The following is an 18,692-nucleotide window of genomic DNA, read 5'->3' on the forward strand; positions in this document are numbered from 1 at the left end:
CAGGTGGGATATACTCAAGGTCATATTTTGGCTCTCGTGGACTTGCTCTGATTTTCTTCAGTTTGAGCTTGAACTTGGATATGAGCAATTGATGGTCTGTTCCACAGTAGGTCTCTGGCCTTGTTCTGACTGATGATATTGAGCTTTTTCATTGTCTCTTTCCACAGGTGTAGTCAATTTGATTTCTCTTATGTTCCATCTGGCGAGGTCCATGTGCACAGTTGCCGTTTGTGTTGGTGAAAGAAGGTATTTGCAATGAAGAAGTCGTTGGTCTTGCAAAATTCTATCATTCGATCTCTGGCATTGTTTCTATCACCAAGGCCATATTTTCCAACTACTGATCCTTCTTCTTTGTTTCCAACTTTTGCATTCCAATTGCCAGTAATTATCAGTGCAAGTACAGGGGGAGTCAGGATTTAAACCCTGGTCTGGCTCACCAAGCCACGTGCTCCTGGCTACCATGCAGACTCTTCCTTCGCAGAAAGTGATGGGGTTGTTTGTTTGTTTGTTTTTAAGGGACTAGCACTTTGGGATTTGTGTTTTAAAAAGAGCACTCTGGAAACCATGAAGAGGGCTGAGTGGCTTCAAGGGTGACAAGGGAAAAAGACGCACGAGTCGGGCATTGTGTGTGAGGTGCGGAGCTGAAAGGACAGGTTGTTAGGCCTGGGGCCTGCTTTCCCGAATAGCTCCTTGATGCCCATTTGCCTTCATCCAAACGAGAGTGAAGAAAGTACCATGGATTTGGGGGGTATTGGAAATTGGTTGCCTTTCTGCAGAACAAGTGGTGAACCAAATCAGTCCTCCTGTGGGGCTTTCTTCTCCCCCAGGGAGCATTGCCTTTGCTCACAGGAAACACTGAGGTACTGGGGACTGCAGGCAGGCAGGAGGGGGAGTGTACTTGCCTCTTTGTTGCTGAGGGCTTGGGCACCTCCTGGCTGACAGAGGTGGGGTGGGCCCTGTGACTTGCTGACTGCGGGGATTCGCTCTCAAACATTGCAGTCCTTGGGATTCACCTGGTGAGGTCTGAACACCTCTGGTTCCCTGTTCCCAGATCCTGATTCAGTAGGTCTGGAATGGGGCCTGGATCTACATTTTTAACAAACTCTGTAGAAGAGCCTGATGTAGGGTCCCTTACCAAACTTTGAAAAACTTCCCCCTAATGCTGCTACCAGGTAGGGGAGGCTTTCTCGCACTCCGGGATTTACTGAATATACGGTACTCGCTTTGACGGACTTTTCTTTCTAGTTCCAAAATAATAGCGAAAAATATTGTTATTTAAAAACTACTGTTTTCTAGTTTGTTTTTAAAATAATTCCCTCGTTTTTTTTGTTTTGGTAGGATACTAAGTTGTGGATAATAATGGAGTACCTCGGTGGAGGCTCTGCACTAGATCTGGTAAGTGTCATGCCGCATGCCGCGCCAAAGTGCCTTCTCTGTGATGCTTGGTTGTAAAGATCGTGCTGTATGTATCTGGTTCTTATTTCCCTCTTCCTTTAAGTTAAAACAGAAAGGAACCAAATTTGTCCTTGTGATGTATATTTTTTGCTTCTTACATCTTACTGAAAAGTATAGGTCCACTTTTGAAACCAGATTTATCGTGTGGTGGGAAAATCGGTGTCAGAAACCAACAGATTCATGCATAGAGGCCGTGAAGGATTTTGCCTGGAATCGCATTGTGTAACAACAGTTTGTTAGCTTATTTGCCGAGACGAGTTCCCTCTTTCAGAGCTGATGACCCATCATCGTTTCATACTTCAGGTGGTACCTTAGCTTCCAAAATAGGTGTGTAATATTTCCACTTAAACGTAAAATTAGAAATTTTGAAAATTAAGTTTGGGGACTACTCTGGAGGTGATTTCAGGAGCAGGTGACAAGCATGGTCTGATGATTGAAGTACTATCGATGTAAAATACCAAAGTTCTTTATTTAAAAAAAAAAAAAAAAGTTTTTTTTGGGGTATATATATACTGTGTTTCATGGAGCCCTGGTTCAAGGATGATTTAAGCACTGTTTATGATACACTGGTTATTTTGAGTCTCCCGTCAAAGTCCAAAATACAACCACAATTTTGCTGCTAAATGTGAATCTCAGATGACGATTTCAAACTTATCCTACATTTGTTGTTGTGGTTGTTAGCCATTGTTTAACGCTTGCCGTCTCATTCCTGCCGAGGTGATCAAATGTTAACAATGCAGTCAGCACTCTTTTCCTCTCCCTCCTGTAAAAAACCCGGCCTTTGGATGGGCGGTGATTTCCCAGACAGGCCTAGCGTACATTTTAGTGTTAGAGGGCGGCTCTTGTGTGACAGAAGTTGTCAGGATGGCAGGTCTCTGGCTTTCCACTGCCGTCGTCGTGGAAGTGGAATGAAGCCCATTTTTTAGTAGTTAATTGTCTATATGCAGAGCCCTGGTGGCCCAGTGGTTAAGAGCTTGGCTGCTAACCGAAGGTCATCGGTTCGAATCCACCAGCTGCTCCTTGCAAACCCTTTGGGGTCGTTCTGCTCTGTCCTATAGGGTCGCCATGGGTCAGAATCAACTTGACAGCTATGGGCTTGATTTTGGTTTGGTTTAGTGTATACAATTTTATTCAGTAAGGAAAGGAACATCCTTCGATTAAAAAGGTATATCTTGCTCATAGTAATAATAATGATTGGTAGTTTTTTGGAAGGTAAACTTAAAAACGGATGTATCCCCACAAGGCCTTTGGGTTGTTTATCCAATTTAGAAAGGTGCATAATTATATAAACTATAAAGGTAATTGGTCAAAAGAGTATTTAAAAGAAAAATTTCAAGAAAAATATTTACTGTAATATGATATGAAGAAGATACTAATACGGGAAAGAAACAAAACAACTAGGTAAATTTTATGACTTACTTTTGGTTCCTTTCTGTACCTACACACAAAGGGCTTTTCATTTTTTTTTTTAATTCTTATGGGAATGTAGAAAATTACTTTCATTTCAGGTAATTAGATTTACTATTACCTTAAATGAATTTTATTTGTGGCAGGGACTCATTTCTCTAACATTGAGTCCTTCAGAGCAGCAGTTCTGGTCCACGAACGCTCTCGTTCATTCTTAATGCCACAGTAATTTAATTTATCTGGTTATAACTTTCTCTGGAGCTGGGAGCTGAAGTCTCTTTGTGCAGTTTTAGGCATTACAGTAAGAAGGGAGTTAGGAACTCTGCACTTTAAAAAAAAACATGACCTAGAGTGTGAGGGCCCGACAAATGTACATTCTTCTTCCCTTAACTATTCCGGTGATAAGAACCAGACATTCCTTTTTAGGTGTTGCTAATTGTCTCGTTTTCATAGATGAGGAGAGGAAGTTGCTCAGGTTAGATGCACTAGCCAGCAAATACCAGAGCTGGGCTCTGAACCTCCTTTTGTCCAGCTGCAGACAAGCCTGTGGCTTTCCTTGACCCCACCCTGTCCTTCTCTTACCTGTAACTTCACTGTGTTTTTCTCCATTTTATACCTTCTTCCTTTTGGTCTGCCTCCACTTGGTGATAAAAGAGGACAGACTTTAACAGTGGGATTCAAGAATTGATTTGTTGAAAACCATTAGGATGAAGTTTTGAAGAGGGTCTTTTGCGGAGCTGGTGGTGCACTGGTTGGTTTAGTACTATGGCTGCTAACCAAAAAAAGGTCAGCAGTTCAAATCCACCGGGCACTCCTTGGAAACTCTATGGGGGCAGTTCTACTTTGTCTTATAGGGTCGCTATGAGTTGGAATCAACTGAACAGCAACGGGCTTGGTTTTTGGTTTTGGTGGCTCCATGTTTACATGTTTGGCTGCTAACCAAAAGGTTGACAGTTCAAATCCTGAAGCTTCTTGCAAACCCTATGGGGCAGTTCTACTCTGTCCGGTAGGGTCGCTATGAGTTGGAATCGACTCAACAGCAATAGGTTTTTTTTTCCCCCCATCTATATGTTTGAATCCCTGGTGGCGCAGTGATTAAGAGCGTGGCTGCTAACCAAAAGATCAGCAGTTTGTATCCACCAGCCACTCCTTGGAAGCCCTATGGGGCAGTTCTACTCTGTTCTTTAGTGTTGCTGTGAGTCGGAATGACTCAACAGCAACAAGGGCTTATATGTTTATGAAATTAAAAAAACAACAGAATATTGTCCTTTGTAAAGATTTGATACCATGTAGCTGAATATACGTAGGGTCATTTCTTTAAAAAAAAAAAAAACCTTGCCTTTTTTTTTTTTTAGAGTTCAAATGTTAACTCTTAGGGTGCATAATGCTGATAGTTTACAAATGAGAGGACGTACAGAAGGACAGGATGACTAGTTACTTCTCCTTCAAGGGGAGTTCTTTGCTGTTCCCCCCTGTGTGTGGCGATCTTATCATCTCTTTCTTCAGTTTATTTTCTCTAGATTCATCTTTTCTCTTCAGGCACTCAATAATAAAAATTCTCTAGATTTCTATCCACTTCAAAGTATATTTCATCCTACATTATTGAGAAGATAGTATAATAGAGAAAAGTTTGAGGAAATCTTGCTTCTTCAGCATGGCTGTCTTTGTAGCCTCTCCTAGTCCTTAGCCATGAGCATATGTGTTTTATATTGTTTGAATTATAGTTCACATACTACTTCATGCTTTACATTTTTTTACTCTATATTGTAGTTATCAGACCTTTTTACTTAGGCCACGAGACATTAGTTCGATTCCTCTCATTGAATTTTAGTGATACCTTGGCATGGGACGGAAACCCTGATGGTGTAGTGATTAAGAGCTGCAGCTGCTAACCAAAAGGTTGGCAGTTCAAACTCACCAGGCTCTCCTTGGAAACCCTATGGGGCAGTTCTCCTCTGCCCTGTAGGGTCACTATGAGTCAGAATTGACTTGACAGCAGTGGGTTTTTTTTTTTTTTTTTTTTAGCATGGGACAGTAAGATAGCCACCCTCCTTCATCTAGTATTGCTTTTTTTTAGCATGTCTAATAGTGAATTTGATTATATTGTTAGTTTTTTGCCTTTGTCAATAATCTCTCAAGTTCCATGTGCCGCTAGTGTGCCGTGACTTGAGTATAAATCTTACGTAATTGAAGACTTCATCATACCTTAAAATGTGGTTGATTTTTATAGCCTACTGAGTGAAACCACCTTTCACTCAGCAAGTATATTTTTGTCCTGCCACGTGCCAGGTGTTGTCCTAGCCGCTGGGGACACCGCAGTTGACAAAGCAGGAGAAGAGCCTCACTTCATGGAGCTGCTGTGTAGTCAGGGAGGCAGTCAGTTATGTAGTGCGCTCGAGGGTGCTCCAGAGGAAAACACAGAGGGGGAGGTGACCTGGACGGTTGGGGTGAGGATTAACAACAGGGGCCGTGAGACTGAAAGGTTTTTAGCTGATTAAAAGGTCAGTCAGTAATGCAAGAGAATCTAAGGAACAACCATGGAATCTAATTAAGAAGGACCTGTGCTGTATAAATTGGTCAGTCAGGCAAAGAGGTGTGACAGACAAAAGTGATTATTCAACATGATTAAAAAAAAGATGGTGTATTCATTAATGTCAAGGTCAGCCTGCTGTCCTCAAGCCAGAAGTCCAAGTCTGTTGCTGATAAGACGATTCTGCTCATAGCGACCTTATAGGACAGAGTAGAACTGCCCTGTAGGATTTCCAGGGAGTGACTGGTGGATTCGAACTGCTGACCTTTTGGTAAGTAGCCGAATGGTTAACCGCTTAACCACTGTGCCACCAGGCTCCCCTGCTGTTATAGTGGTCCGCAAATAGTCTCTCAAACAAAATGGAAGTTCATTCCCCTCCCACTGTGGCACAGTGGCTAACATTCGACTGCTAACCAAAAGGCTGGCAGTTTGACTCCACCAGCGGCTCCGTGGAAACCCTATAGGGCAGTTTTCTTGTGTCCTATAGGGTAGTTCTCTTGTGTCCTATAGGGTTGTATGAGTTGGAGTCGACTCGAGGACAGTGGGTTTGTTTTTCTTCTTCTTTTTTTTATTTTAAGTCAGTCAGTGGGCTCTGGTCCACAGGGTGAGCGGGGACCCAGCTGGTGGGATGGCTCTACCACCCGTGGCCCATTGCTTCCACAGGATCTTCAGTTGTCCTGTCGGCTGCCAATGTTTCCAGGTCGAGACCAGGAAGGAGCACGTGTACCTTCTGCTCGATTCCACTGGCAGGACCTACGTCAGACAGCCAGGCCTTGCTGCTGCGGAGGCTGGGAAATGCCATTTCTGGTTGGGTGGCCGTCTGCTGGACTAACAGGCTGTGTTACAGAGGAAGAAGGGAGGAACAGTCTTGGGGGATGGGAAGCTGGAAGTCACCTGTAGACGGAATCCAGTCTCACTTTTCTTACTTAGAGTCTTTCTTGTGAACCCCTATTTGAAGATTCCCCAGTCCTCTTAATGACAGAGACCACCATGATTGTACTGTCTAGAAATGGTAATGGTGGCAGATGCTAGCGTATGGCTTGGAGAAATCAGAACAGCCCGGTCTTAGCCTTTGATGAGGAACTCTGGTGGGGAAAGCAGCTGAATACTTTTTACAGTGATTTTTGACACCAAGCAAGTAGAGTACCCCCCCCCCCCCCCATAAATCAGTGATGGATTGCATTTAGACTAGATTTGAGAGGGTATAACCGTGCATATATTAATCACAGAGCCAGCTCTTCATTATCCAGGGAAGGTTTTTCAATTGGTTTCCTCAGCCTTTTGTCCTCTCTGCACTTGGTGATGACACCAGGCTTCTCTGCTGTTCCTTTCCAGCAACTTGATAATAGAAAGAGTAGGTGGCTAAGGCCAAGTCTAGCCAAATACTGCTGCTTGTCTGCTTGTCTGCTTGGTAAAGACTTGGTGGAAGAGGAAATGGAACCCGTGCTCTAGCACATGATTTTGAAGGACTTTTTTCTCCTTCAAGGAACCCTGGTGGCTCTCTGGTTAAAGCACTTGGTTGCTAACTGAAAGGTCGGTGGTTCAAACCCACCAGCCGCTCCCTGGAGGAAGATGTGGCAGGCTGCTTCCGTAAAGATTATAGCCTTGAAAGCCTTATGGGGCCGTTCTGCTCTGTTCTGTAGGATCACTATGAGTCAGAATTGACTCAACGACACTGTTTGGGTTTTTTGGGGTCTTTTTTCATTCTCTGCTCTGATACTGTGACTGTGACCACGTACTCCAGCATCTCTGCCTCCTTCCATTCCCTTCTTTGCCCAGATTATTAGAGAAGTATGTTTCCTCATTTCGAATATTAAAATTTCTACATTTTATGACCACTTTGTTAAAAGGCAGGATTTTCCGCATTGTGTTCTTTGGAACAGTAGTTTCAATATGTGTTAGAAATTAGATTCTTGGTCAAATAAATTAGGGAAAAATGGGTTTGTGGAAACATAGTGTGTGACATGCTATCTAGTCTGAGGTAATTTTTGGACAGTATCTTAATTAAAATTGGGGGTAAATCCTGGCAGGCTGATTGACCAAGCAGTTGGCTTTTTATAATCCTGAAAATATAAGGTAAGCATATAAGGGAAGGTAAAACTAAAAATGATCAGCAAAAGTTGAGGTCAGAAATGTGAGAACATAGGTGCTGCTTGGTCATCTCTTCTGCTGCCGGCTAAACCATAATTCCAGTGAGGCTAAAATGATCGGACAGGCAGCCCGAGCTTTATATCTGGGCTGACAAGGGAAGTCCTTCAGAAATAAAAACCAACCAGTTGCTCTTGAGTCGACTTCCAGTGTGTGTCAGAGTAGAACTGTGCTCCATGGGGCTCTCAGTGGCTGAGTGTTTGCACGTAGATGGCCAGGCCTTTCTTCCGAGGCACCTCGGGGTGGACTTATGTCTGAGTAGAGCTGTGCTCCCTAGAGTTTTAAGTGTCTCAGTTCTTGGATGTAAATGGCCGGGCCTTTCTTCCAAGGCACCTCAGATGGACCTGTGTTAGAGTAGAGCTGTGCTCCATAGGGTTTTCAGTGGTTGAGTGTTTGGAAGTAGATGGCTAGGCCTTTCTTCCAAGATGCTAATGTTGAACTGCCAGCATTTTGGTTAGCAACCTAACATGTTAACCATTTGTACCACCCAGGAACTCCCCTTCAGAAATAGCCTCCCTTTTGTTAATTGTAAAAACAGATGCTGTAGTCCCGGAGTATCGTCCCTGACTTTGAGGATCTCAGTGCAGACCAGGTTGGTCTTGTGATAGAAGGAAGAGCAGCTAATTAAGACGAACCAGAAATCCATGCCAGGTATAGGTAAAGCTGTCATACAAACAAGGAGCGGCGTTTCAGGTCCCCTGCATTGGGCCCCATAAGTCCTTTAGAAATATATCACCTTCACGGTGCCAAAGAGAACTGCTATGTCACCATCACTTCGGTGAAGGCACTGAGGCACACATGGGACTGCCGGCATCTGTCCAAGAAAATGAGCATTCGTGACGCATAAGCTTTCCCTCCAGTGAGCGTCTTAGGTTCATTTCCCTCGGGTGTAAAGTATCACTACCAGCTGCCATCCAGCCAGCCCCGACTGGTGATGAGCCTGTGTGTGCAGAGCAGAACAGTGCTCTATAGGGTTTTCAGTGGCTGAGTTTTCAGAAGTAGGTTGCCAGGCCTTTCTTCTGAGGGTACCTCTGGGTAGACTCAAACTTCCAACCTTTTGGTTAGCGGCTGAGGGTGTTAAGTGTTTACTTTGATTCTTTGCCACTTTGCTGCTTTTTTTAAATTTTTTTTGTTTTTAGGACCCTTTAAGTAGGTTTTAATAGTTTGGGCAAAAATATCTGTTTTAGAATGAAGCAGCTTTTAGATTTTAAATACTCTTGCCCATTGTATACGGATTTAGTTGTCTCTGTGTTTTATATCTCAAACTACTATTAAGATACCCCTTTAAATAACTTGAATTATTTTTTCATCCTTTAGGGACCCCTGAGGTATGTGAATTTAGGTTAGGATAGAATTTGCTCTCAAGCCTGGCAAGCATAGTACAGGTGCCCCTCATTCAGGTGAAAAGTTAATTTTAAATTACTGGAGTTCATTGCCACGGTGGTGGTACTAGTTCGTCGGGGAGTGTCGGGTCTTGTTTTGCTGAGGTAGGTTATGCCGTGAGCAGTTTTGATTTAATTCACTGCTCTGCGAGTGCTGGCGGTGGTGTTACCATCAGATTTGAACTAAGCTCTTTAACCTAAGTGTCCCTTATCTTTTAAATGGAGATATACTAACCTGACATTTTTTCCTCACATAACTTACACAATTATGAATATTAAGAGTTAATGTTAAGGCGTGCGTTACTTTGAGTTTCTCAAAATACAAGTTTTCAAAGACAATTAACCCCACTACTGTTGAGTCGATTCTGACTCCTAGTGACCCTAAAAGACAGACTAGAACTGCCCTAGAAGGTTTCCAGGGAGTGGCTGGTAGATTCAAACTGAACATTTTAGTAGCAGAGCTCTTTAACTACTACGCCACATACCTATTAAACCCCTTGCTATTGAGTCAATTCGGACTCAGAGCGACCCTATAGGACAGAGTAGAACTGCTCCTTAGGGTTTCCAAGGCTGTAATCTTTACGGAAGCAGACTGCCACACCTTTCTCCCACGGAGCAGTTGGTGGGTTTGAACCAGGAACCTTTTGGTTAGCAGCTGAGCTCTTTAAACACTGCACCACGAGGGCTCCTCTCAGAGGCAGTTACCACCTCATTATTGTGGTAAAGATAATGACAGAAAATCCAAACTCATTAGGAATTAATGTCTGGCAGCTTCTCTTGGCCCAGGCTTGGGAGCTTGAAAATGCAGAATGTTTAAATTAGGGTCCAGGGGTAGCTTCAGGAAGGGATTAGTCCTAGGCCACCTTTTTTTTTTTGGGACCGGTCATATTTTTGGTCACCAGGGATGAGTCTTCTGGTAAGATAATGAGGTGCCTTAGGACAGAACAAAGCTGCTTGCTTGTCATAAACAGATACTGTGAGTTTCTGGGTTTTTTGCTTCCTCCCGGGGTGGCGTGCCACTGAAATCTCCGGTGAGGAGCCTGGCTGTGCTGTCCCCGGCTGGAGGCCACATGCAGAGCAAACCGCTGGGCTTTCTCATTTGCCGGCTGGCCCTGCTTTGATTCTTAGCCACTTTGCTTCTGGTTCTTTGTTTTTTTTTTTTAAATTGGTTTTAATAGTTTGGGCTGAATGTCTATTTTGAAATGAAGAAGTTTTTAGGTACTTTTGCTCATTTAATATGGATATTGTTGTTTCTGTGTCTTATTATTTCAAATTATAAAATACTCATTTAGATAACTTAAATTTTGCTTTTTCCTTGTCAGTTAGAACCTGGCCCTTTGGATGAAACTCAGATTGCTACTATATTGAGAGAAATACTGAAAGGACTTGATTATTTGCACTCAGAGAAGAAAATTCATAGAGATATTAAAGGTAAGGAAGCGTTTTGTTTTTACTCCTTTAAAACATCGAATTTGGGTAGGAACACACTGTGAGCTGTACTCCTCGAGGGATGTGGTCTTGCCTGTATTGTAGCGGATCTTCAACGCGCCTGGGGGTGGGTTGCTTGAGGGGAGCACTTAATGCCTGTTCTCTTTGAGCCCAGGCTGTACCTGGGGCGGACGCATACATTCCCAAATGACAGTGAATGCAGCAACACAGTCAATGACATCAGGAGGCGTCTCCGGTTTTCTCTTGCAGCTGCCAACGTCCTGCTCTCTGAACACGGAGAGGTGAAGCTGGCCGATTTTGGAGTAGCAGGCCAGTTGACAGATACCCAGATAAAAAGAAATACCTTTGTGGGTACCCCTTTCTGGATGGCACCCGAAGTCATCAAGCAGTCAGCCTACGACTCAAAGGTAAGGGCTAGTACTTTCTATTCCATGGGTCTGGAGGGCCCTTGCCTTTTGTTCTTTAACCCCACAGCTTTCGTAGCTGGAGCAAAGCCAGGTCCCTTCAAGTAGATCAGAAAGGTAATTTCTCAGACCTTGATTAAAAAGTTTTCTTCTCTGTCTCTTACTTTGTCATTGAATGTCAGTGGAGGTTTCTGGCTTAGCTGACATACTATTTGATGGTGGTGGGTGGGCAGCGTGGTGGAGCATGTTTGTAGGTGAGCGGAACAACACAAGGACCAAGGTGGAAAGGATGGATTCACCTCAGCCATGTTGAGTTCAAGATGACTATGAGACATTCAAGTAGAGGCATCCAGTAGAGGCATATGGGAAAGTATATCTCTGGAGAGAAGAGGGGTTGGGAAGTTGTTGGCGAATGGGCAGAACGGTGAATGGTGGTTGAAGCCCGAGTGGTCTGGACAAGAGAGAAGGGGGCTCTGGACAGAACTGTGTGAACAATATTTAAGGGACAGATAGAAAGAGGGGAGCCCTGGTGGCGCAGTGGTTAAGTGCTGCGGCTGTTAACCAAAACGTCAGCAGTTCAAATCCAGACGCTCCTTGGAAACCCCGTGGGTGAGTTCTGCTCTGTGCTATAGGGTCACTATGAGTTGGAATCAACTCGACGGCAACAGGTATGGTATGGGTACAGGGAAAGAGGATCCCAGAAAAGAAACTAAAACGTAAGAGCAGAATCGAGACAGAACGGTGCTTTTAGTGATTGCTGTACATTCTTCAAATAATATTATTTTTAGTTTTCTGTTGAGACTGTTATTCCCAGAGGTTCCTTACCAACATGAGGCAAAGTCATAATTCCCTCCTTCTAAACATTTGTCATATTTTGTACTCTCCTAAATTCTCCTGTATTTTTTTTGCCTGTTGTCCGTTAGCTTTCTTAAAATTGTTAGTTATGTGCCGAGAACCCGGGGCTCTTTGCCTGTCGTGTCTCTGGTTTAACCTCTGTTTCTTTAATGAATGGACCCAGCTCTTCTTTTTCCTCAAAAGCCTGTACACAGTAAAATCAGCAAAGGAAGCACCAAAGGCCTTTTCTGAACATTTACATGCTAAAAATTGGCTGCTGCTTCTCAACTAGAAATCTACAATACACAGTAGATTTTTCACCTTTTTTAAACACAGCATGTGAAGTGTAGGTTAACTTCTCCTTGGAACCTACAGTCACTGTGCAAGCCACCAGGTGTCACAGAGTGTCGAGGTTGTGGCTGTAATGGCAGGTGTCTCTGGAGTCCAGCATGGAGCATGTGGACCTGGCTGTCTCATCGTTGACTTGTGGTCGGCATGACTTCTCCAGGCACCTGAGGGCCTCCTCGTAGGCACTGATGAGGAAGTGACTAGTAGGTTTCCAGTCCTCTCCAAGAGAGCAGAACTATTTAGTCTCTGGTCGCCATCTTTGCCCCGTGTGATAGCTACTTCTAAACTCTTGGGGCATCCACTCGTGCTGCTGGCCACTTTTCTGCCGTTGCATAATTTAGGACTTGGCAGGGCCTTGTGTGTTGAGGCCATTCTCTTTATTTTAAGCCAAGGCCTGTTTATCAAAATTCATACATCTAGACTTCGGTAGGGTTGAGATTAGAGTCCAGGTTTCTCAGCTCACCTGCTAACACCGAACTAGTGATTCTCCTTCTTTCTAGTAAATTAACTGGTTGACCCCGGCGTATGTGATTCAGGATTCGAAGCTAACTTTTTCTCGCCCGTTACCGCTCACTTCAGAGTTCTTCTTGAGAAAATTTTCTGGCTGCCTGAGAGTTTCCCTCCCTTTCTTCCTAGTGGGGCCTTCTGTATGCTAGCTGAGCTGGCCTCTGAGTAGGAGAGATTTTGCTGCCTCGTAAAGTCTTGCCACCTTTCTTTCTGGAGTTTTTATTGAGATCAGAAAGCTCTTATCTGATTGGTAGATGTTATAGTATTCTTTTTTAGGTAGTTTTAAGAGATACGGTCTCCTAATTCTGGTGACTGCATACTTGGTGTCTATAAATTGATGCCTTTGAATTATGGTGTTGGGAAAGAATATTGACTATACCACAAACTGGCAGAAGAATGAACAAATCTGTTTCAGAAGAAGTACAGCCAGAATGCTCCTTAGAAGCGAGGATGGTGAGACTTCGTCTTACGTGCTTTGGACATGTTATCAGGAGGGACCAGTCCCTGGAGAAGGACATCGTGCTTGGTAAAGTAGAGGGTCAGTGAAGAAGAGGAAGACCCTCAATGAGATGGATTGACCCAGTGGCTGCAACAACGGGCGCAAACAACAACGGTTGTGAGGAGGGCATAAGACCCGACAGTGTTCTGTTGTGTTGTGCACAGGGTCACTATGAGTCAGAGCCGACTCGATGGCACCTAACAACAACTGCAGCATGTTTGTTTGGTTGGGAAAAACATACCTGGAGAAAACGTTTCATATTTTTTAGTCACTGTTCACTACAGTTTACTCTGGCTTGCGTCAAAAGCTAGTTCTTTCATTTGTTTGGATCATACCCAGCAACTCTTAACTGGAAATCATGAGTGAAAATATGTTTATGTGAGATTTACTTTGCAGGTTTGTTGACTCAGGAGGTGTGGAGCATACAGATAAGGCTGATGTCTGTGCCTGCAGGGAAGCTTATCAGAGCTGGGGTTTCAGGGGCTGGGCCCTTAGGAGTCATGGGCCCCCTGCCCACCACTGCCTTTAGTTCTGGTCTGGACTAGCAGCTTTTTTGTCATAAATGATGCCTGACAAAGGGTCCTTTTCAGAGATGCTGCTTTGTGGATATCCCTCTAGTGACGGCCTGTCCCCAGAAGCGGAAGCGTGTTAGAGCCTGTGACGTTCTTTGAGGTTCTCTTGTGGCTGCCCTGCTGTCCTGCTGTGCAGACATACTCAGCATCTGCCTGTTCTCCCGTCCATTCTTCTTACATGTACTGCACTGTTCGCGGCAGTCTCTGTGTTTCAGGGAGATGTAGCAGAACCAAGGGCAATACTGAAAAAAAATAGGAAGAAAATATCTGAGACCTACCACCAAAACACAGGCAAAGTTACGTTGTTGTTTAGTTATCTCTGAAAAAAAAAAAGCTTTGCAGTTTAACCATGGTGAAAACAGGAATTAAAAAACAAAACAAAACTCATTACCATCTAGTCGATTGTGACTCATAGTTGACCCTATAGGAGTAGGTGATGCATTTATAGGGGGGGAATCCTTAAAGGTAAATAAAACACAGCGATATTAGATCTTTGCTTGAGTCTGCATAGTTAGCATTGTCTACTGCAGTGGGTCCCCAGCCCCTCGCCCCACTGTAGCTGCACCCTCACTGCCAGGCCCCAGCCCCCTAGGCCCCCACCTGCTGATCTGCCCTGTTCACATCAAAAGACTCTTCTCATTAAGTGGAACAGTCCTGGCCCTGAGTAATGAGCCCTGAAGTGGGGGAAGGACTTGATCGGAATGAGCAAGCCACCAGTGTTCAGCTGAGCTCCGTCCTGATGTCCATAACCGGGTAGGACAGCAGCTGAGAGTTGTTCACTTTTAGGTTGAGCAATTTATGCGCTGTTTAGCGCTTGTAAACTGTTTTTATAACAGTAGGTGATACTTGGAGTCCCTGGGTGAGGCAAACAGTTAAGCGCTAAATACTAGCCAAAAGGTTGGTGGTTCGAACTTACCCAAAGGTGCCTTGGAAGACAGGCCTGGTAATGTGCCTCTGAAAGATGACAGCCTTGAAAATCCTATGGAGCAGTTCTACTCTGCACACATGGGGTCACCATGAGTTAGAATCGACTCGAGGCAACTGGTTTGGTTCAAATACTTACAAATGGGTTCCCAAGCATGGGATCAGTGGTTAAGTGCTTGGCTGCTAACTGAAAGGTGGGTGGTTCGAACTCACCTGTAGAGAAAGACATGGTAATTTTACTCCTGTAAAGATTGCAGCCTAGAAAACACTATGGGGCAGTTACACTCTGTCACATGGGGTCACTCTGACCTGAGACCCATGTATTGCACCTAACGAGAAGAAGTATGATACCTAGTTAAGTCTATTTGCTGTTGAGTAGATTCCGACTCATAGTGACCCCATAGGACAGAGTAGAACTGCCCCTGTAGCGTTACCAAGGAGTGGCGGGTGGGTTTGAACTGATGACCTTTTGGTTAGCAGCTGAGCTCTTAACCACTCTGTCACCAGGGCTCCAGTTAAGTAAATCAAAAAAAAAAAAAACAACCCAGACCAGTTGCCGTCAGGTCGATTCTGACTCACAGTGACTCTGTAGGACAGGGTAGAGCTGCCTCACAGTTTTCAAGGAGAGCCCGATGGATTTGAACTGCCGACCTTTTTGGTTAGCAGCCATAGCTTAACCAGTACGCCACCAGGGTTTCCAGTTAAATAAATAGTGTATAGTAAATCCATTTTGAACTGTGTTTTGGCTAGCTTGGCTTTAACTGTGATTTGGGGTCATCCATGGTTTTCTCCCTCTTCGTCTTATATAGAGAGTTCTTCCTTCTAGAATTATCTTCTCCATGTAAATCTTTTTTATACCACGTACATTGTATTGTATATGCAAACTTAGAGTCAGCTTACTTTTATTTAACATGATATTGTGAGGACATAGAATGTTCTGTATTCGCTCTCTCTCCCTCTTAACACCTCATTGTTCAGATGAGTCCTTGACCATCAGGGGCAAACAGTTCTCTGTGGTCACCCTGGGAGCGTGTGACCTAGAACTGTCCATGGAAAAAGAATCCGTTCCCGGATTAATACCTGCAGTTCAAAGCTTCTGCCCTTGTAACTTTTGACCTGGGCTCATATTTAAAATCGTTGTTTTCTCTGTCAACAGTGTCTTTATATCCAGTTTCATATCTTTTCCACACGGCCATAAAATGAGTCTGTTCTCATACTTCAATTTAACTGCTTTGGAAGGTAACTGTGCTTCACCCACATCACTTTTATTTTAAAACCCAGACACGTGTTCTGACTCTGACGCCGTATTTCCTAGATGTGGTGATAGACAAACTCGTACCTACCTGATTCTGTGTGAAGGTCATTGTTGTTGAGTATGTGATACTTTTAAGTTAGTGTGTGGGTAGCAACTTAATCCTTCTTCTAAGGTTGAACACAAGTCACGTCACTGTGTTTTTGGTGGCACATAATTACTTTCCAAATCTAAAATTTATTTAGGATAGATTCCTGGGAGTGTGGAATTAGTTTTAGCAAGTTTGGGTATTTTTATGGCTTTTAATATATATGCCAACTTGTCGCCATTTGGAGCCCTGGTGGTGCCGTGGTTAAAAGCTTGGCTGCTAACGAAAAGGTCAGCAGTTTGAATCCACCAGCCTCTCCTTGGAAGCCCTACGGGGCAGTTCTACTCTATCCTATAGGGTTACTGTGAGTTAGAATTGACTTGATGGCAACGGGTTTGGGTTTTTGGGTTTTGTTGCCATTTCTTCAAGTGCTGGTAAAGATTTCTATGTTAGTCAGCAGGTGTTAGACGTCTGGAGAGGGAGACCACTTAGGAGCCCTTCACAAGTACCCAAGAGCCATGATGGCTCTGAGCTAAGCCAGTGGGTAGACGGAAGAGCAGGGTGCTGGGCAATAGGAGCCACACACCTGGTACCTGGTTGGATTGAGGAGGATCTGAACAGCAGTGTGGAGAAGCGCCTCGCCTGGCCGACGGGGTGGGTGCCGCAGGTTTTGTCTGGGTGATGTTCTCCTGGCCTCCCTTCTGGGGGAGCCAGGACTTGTTTGGTGCCCGTGCCTTTTCAGAAGACCACAGAGTTGGGTTAGAGGCAGTGTGAAAGCCTGTCCGTCTGGGAGAGTGGTTGTCTCAGTGGATTTAATTGGTGTGTGTTGGTATAAGAAGGCACATGCCAGGTGCCTGTAGTTTTGCTTCCAGTCTGCTCCTGTCTCACGTGGCGCGCTTTAGCAGGCTCGGGCTCCTGAGGTAAATCAGCACAAGCACGTTTTGTGGCTGACTCTCAGCAGAGACCATCATCTGTGTGGGCCCATGTGGTTCCAGAGTGTTTAAACCTTTCGGGACCCAGTCGTTGTCTGCTTTGAATTTTTTGTTGATAGCGTGTGTTTTCAGTAGTGGACTGCATGCTGACACGTTGAGTGTGTTTACATTTTTGGTTGATAAAGATTTTGAGAACTATTATGTGGCGGTACATGAAAATACATGATTTGTGGGAGCCCACCTGGCCCACCAGTCTTGGGTAGCAGGCTTTATTGTGGGGCGCCTTCCGTTTTGGGTACCTGGGACACCTTTGGTTTTGCCCAATACCCCAGCTATTTTGCCTGAATGAATGTTGCTTTTGTCTTTCACTGTTAAACAAGTACCCACTGGAGGGAAGCAAACACTACCAGCGGGAAGAGTATAATCCCAGAGAACTCTAGAGGCGTGAGAAGTGGGTGGGATACCATATGTTCCACAAGTCAGGAAGGGGTTAAATCAGGGCTTTGTACAGCCTGGCTTGAACCCCTGCTGAGAATTTGCATTTCTGACAAGTTCCCAGGTGACCCTAATGCTGCTGGTTAGGGACCAATTCTGAGAACCTATAGTAGAGCCCACCCATAGAGCAGTGGTTCTCAAATTGTGTTATACTTAATCACCTGGGGATCTTCTTAAAACGTAGATTCTGGTTCAGTGTATCTGGAGTGGAAATGGAAGTTCTCAGCAGGCATTTGAACTGCAAGGAACAGGTTCAGAGCCCTGGTTTAAACTGGTTATATAAGGTGCCTGCAGGTCTGGAGATGTACTGGTCAGAAGTAACCTGGACAAAGGCCTGTGTCTTTACAGCCAGGCGGCACATTGGCACCCAGCAGCAGGCTTTGCAAACAGTGGCAGTTCTAGTGAAACCCAGGAGGCCAAAACAGGCAGGCAGACGTGCAACCGCTCGGATGTCAGAAAGGTTTCTGTGCTGCAAGGAATTGCTGTGAGCAAGAATCGTGCCTTCAGCCGTTTTGCTACCCTGTTCTTGCACCTCAGCCTCTTCTGTTACCTGCTCACTTTTGCGTACCCTCATGTACTCTACTTTTATCCTCCTTGGGGTGAGTGACTCTGGGATAAATAGCATTCCCTCTGATTTTCTTAAAAAAAAATAAAATAAAGCAAAGACAAGTTACGGAGCGAAGGAAAACAGGTACCTTGTCCTTGGTACTGATTGTCCTGGACCAGTCCCTGAAATGTAAGAATTTAGGGTAAAGAATTTACTACACTTCTTACTGACAGCTATTTGCCATCTTCGCTGAGAAGAAAGCAAAACGGAACATGCAGTAAGCGTCAGTGCCACCCAGGCTGGGCTCTGCGAGGTCCTGCTAAGGATTCCTGCCCCTCGCTGGGCTAGCAGAAACATGACAGTGGAGTGGGCACTTCTGAGCCTTTTCCAGGTTGTTCAAGGGAGAAACTGTCTGGCGTCCTGCAGACACCTGAATGAGGTGTCAGCCTTTCCATTTTCTTGTGGTAGAGTGAGCGTGAGGAAGATTGATTAGGTTCTAAATTAACTTCTTGGAATAATGGATTGTACAGTATATAGTGTAAGAGCAGGAATGTGCTAGACTCAGCCCCCCCCCCCCTTCTTTTTTCCTACATGTAGATCTGCTTCATTTTCGGCCTTGATCCTGTTCTCAGCTTCTGATGAAGTCTGATTAACGGTACAGTTCCTCTAAGACTGCCCTGCTCTCTCCATTTACATCACACTTTCAAGGAATTGATGCGCTGATTTACCTTGCCGGCCGTGGCCAGCAGTTGCATGCTGGGCAGGAGGAGGTCTGCAGCTGGGCTGTGTGTCCCAAGGACGTGGTACCACCCAACCAGTACTCCTGCCAAAAATGAACGTTACCGAGCCTCTGGGTTTAACTTACGTTGACAAGAAATACAGGATCTAAAAGAATCATATTAAATGACACCAGAAAGAA

At 44.6% G+C, this 18,692-nt stretch overlaps 1 protein-coding gene across 2 annotated transcripts in view; it reads left to right on the forward strand.

The window, feature by feature from the left end:
• Positions 1-18,692, forward strand: part of STK24 (serine/threonine kinase 24) — a 142,104-nt gene that overhangs the window by 106,494 nt on the left and 16,918 nt on the right. For both annotated transcript variants that reach the window (XM_064269975.1, XM_064269974.1), the window contains exons 3-5: positions 1,339-1,395; positions 10,245-10,353; positions 10,621-10,778. In XM_064269975.1, the coding sequence (XP_064126045.1) occupies positions 1,339-1,395; positions 10,245-10,353; positions 10,621-10,778 (324 nt within the window). The remainder of the gene's footprint in view (positions 1-1,338; positions 1,396-10,244; positions 10,354-10,620; positions 10,779-18,692) is intronic.

This window comes from Loxodonta africana, chromosome 17 (genome assembly GCF_030014295.1).
Source record: "Loxodonta africana isolate mLoxAfr1 chromosome 17, mLoxAfr1.hap2, whole genome shotgun sequence".
Lineage (NCBI taxonomy): Eukaryota > Metazoa > Chordata > Mammalia > Proboscidea > Elephantidae > Loxodonta > Loxodonta africana.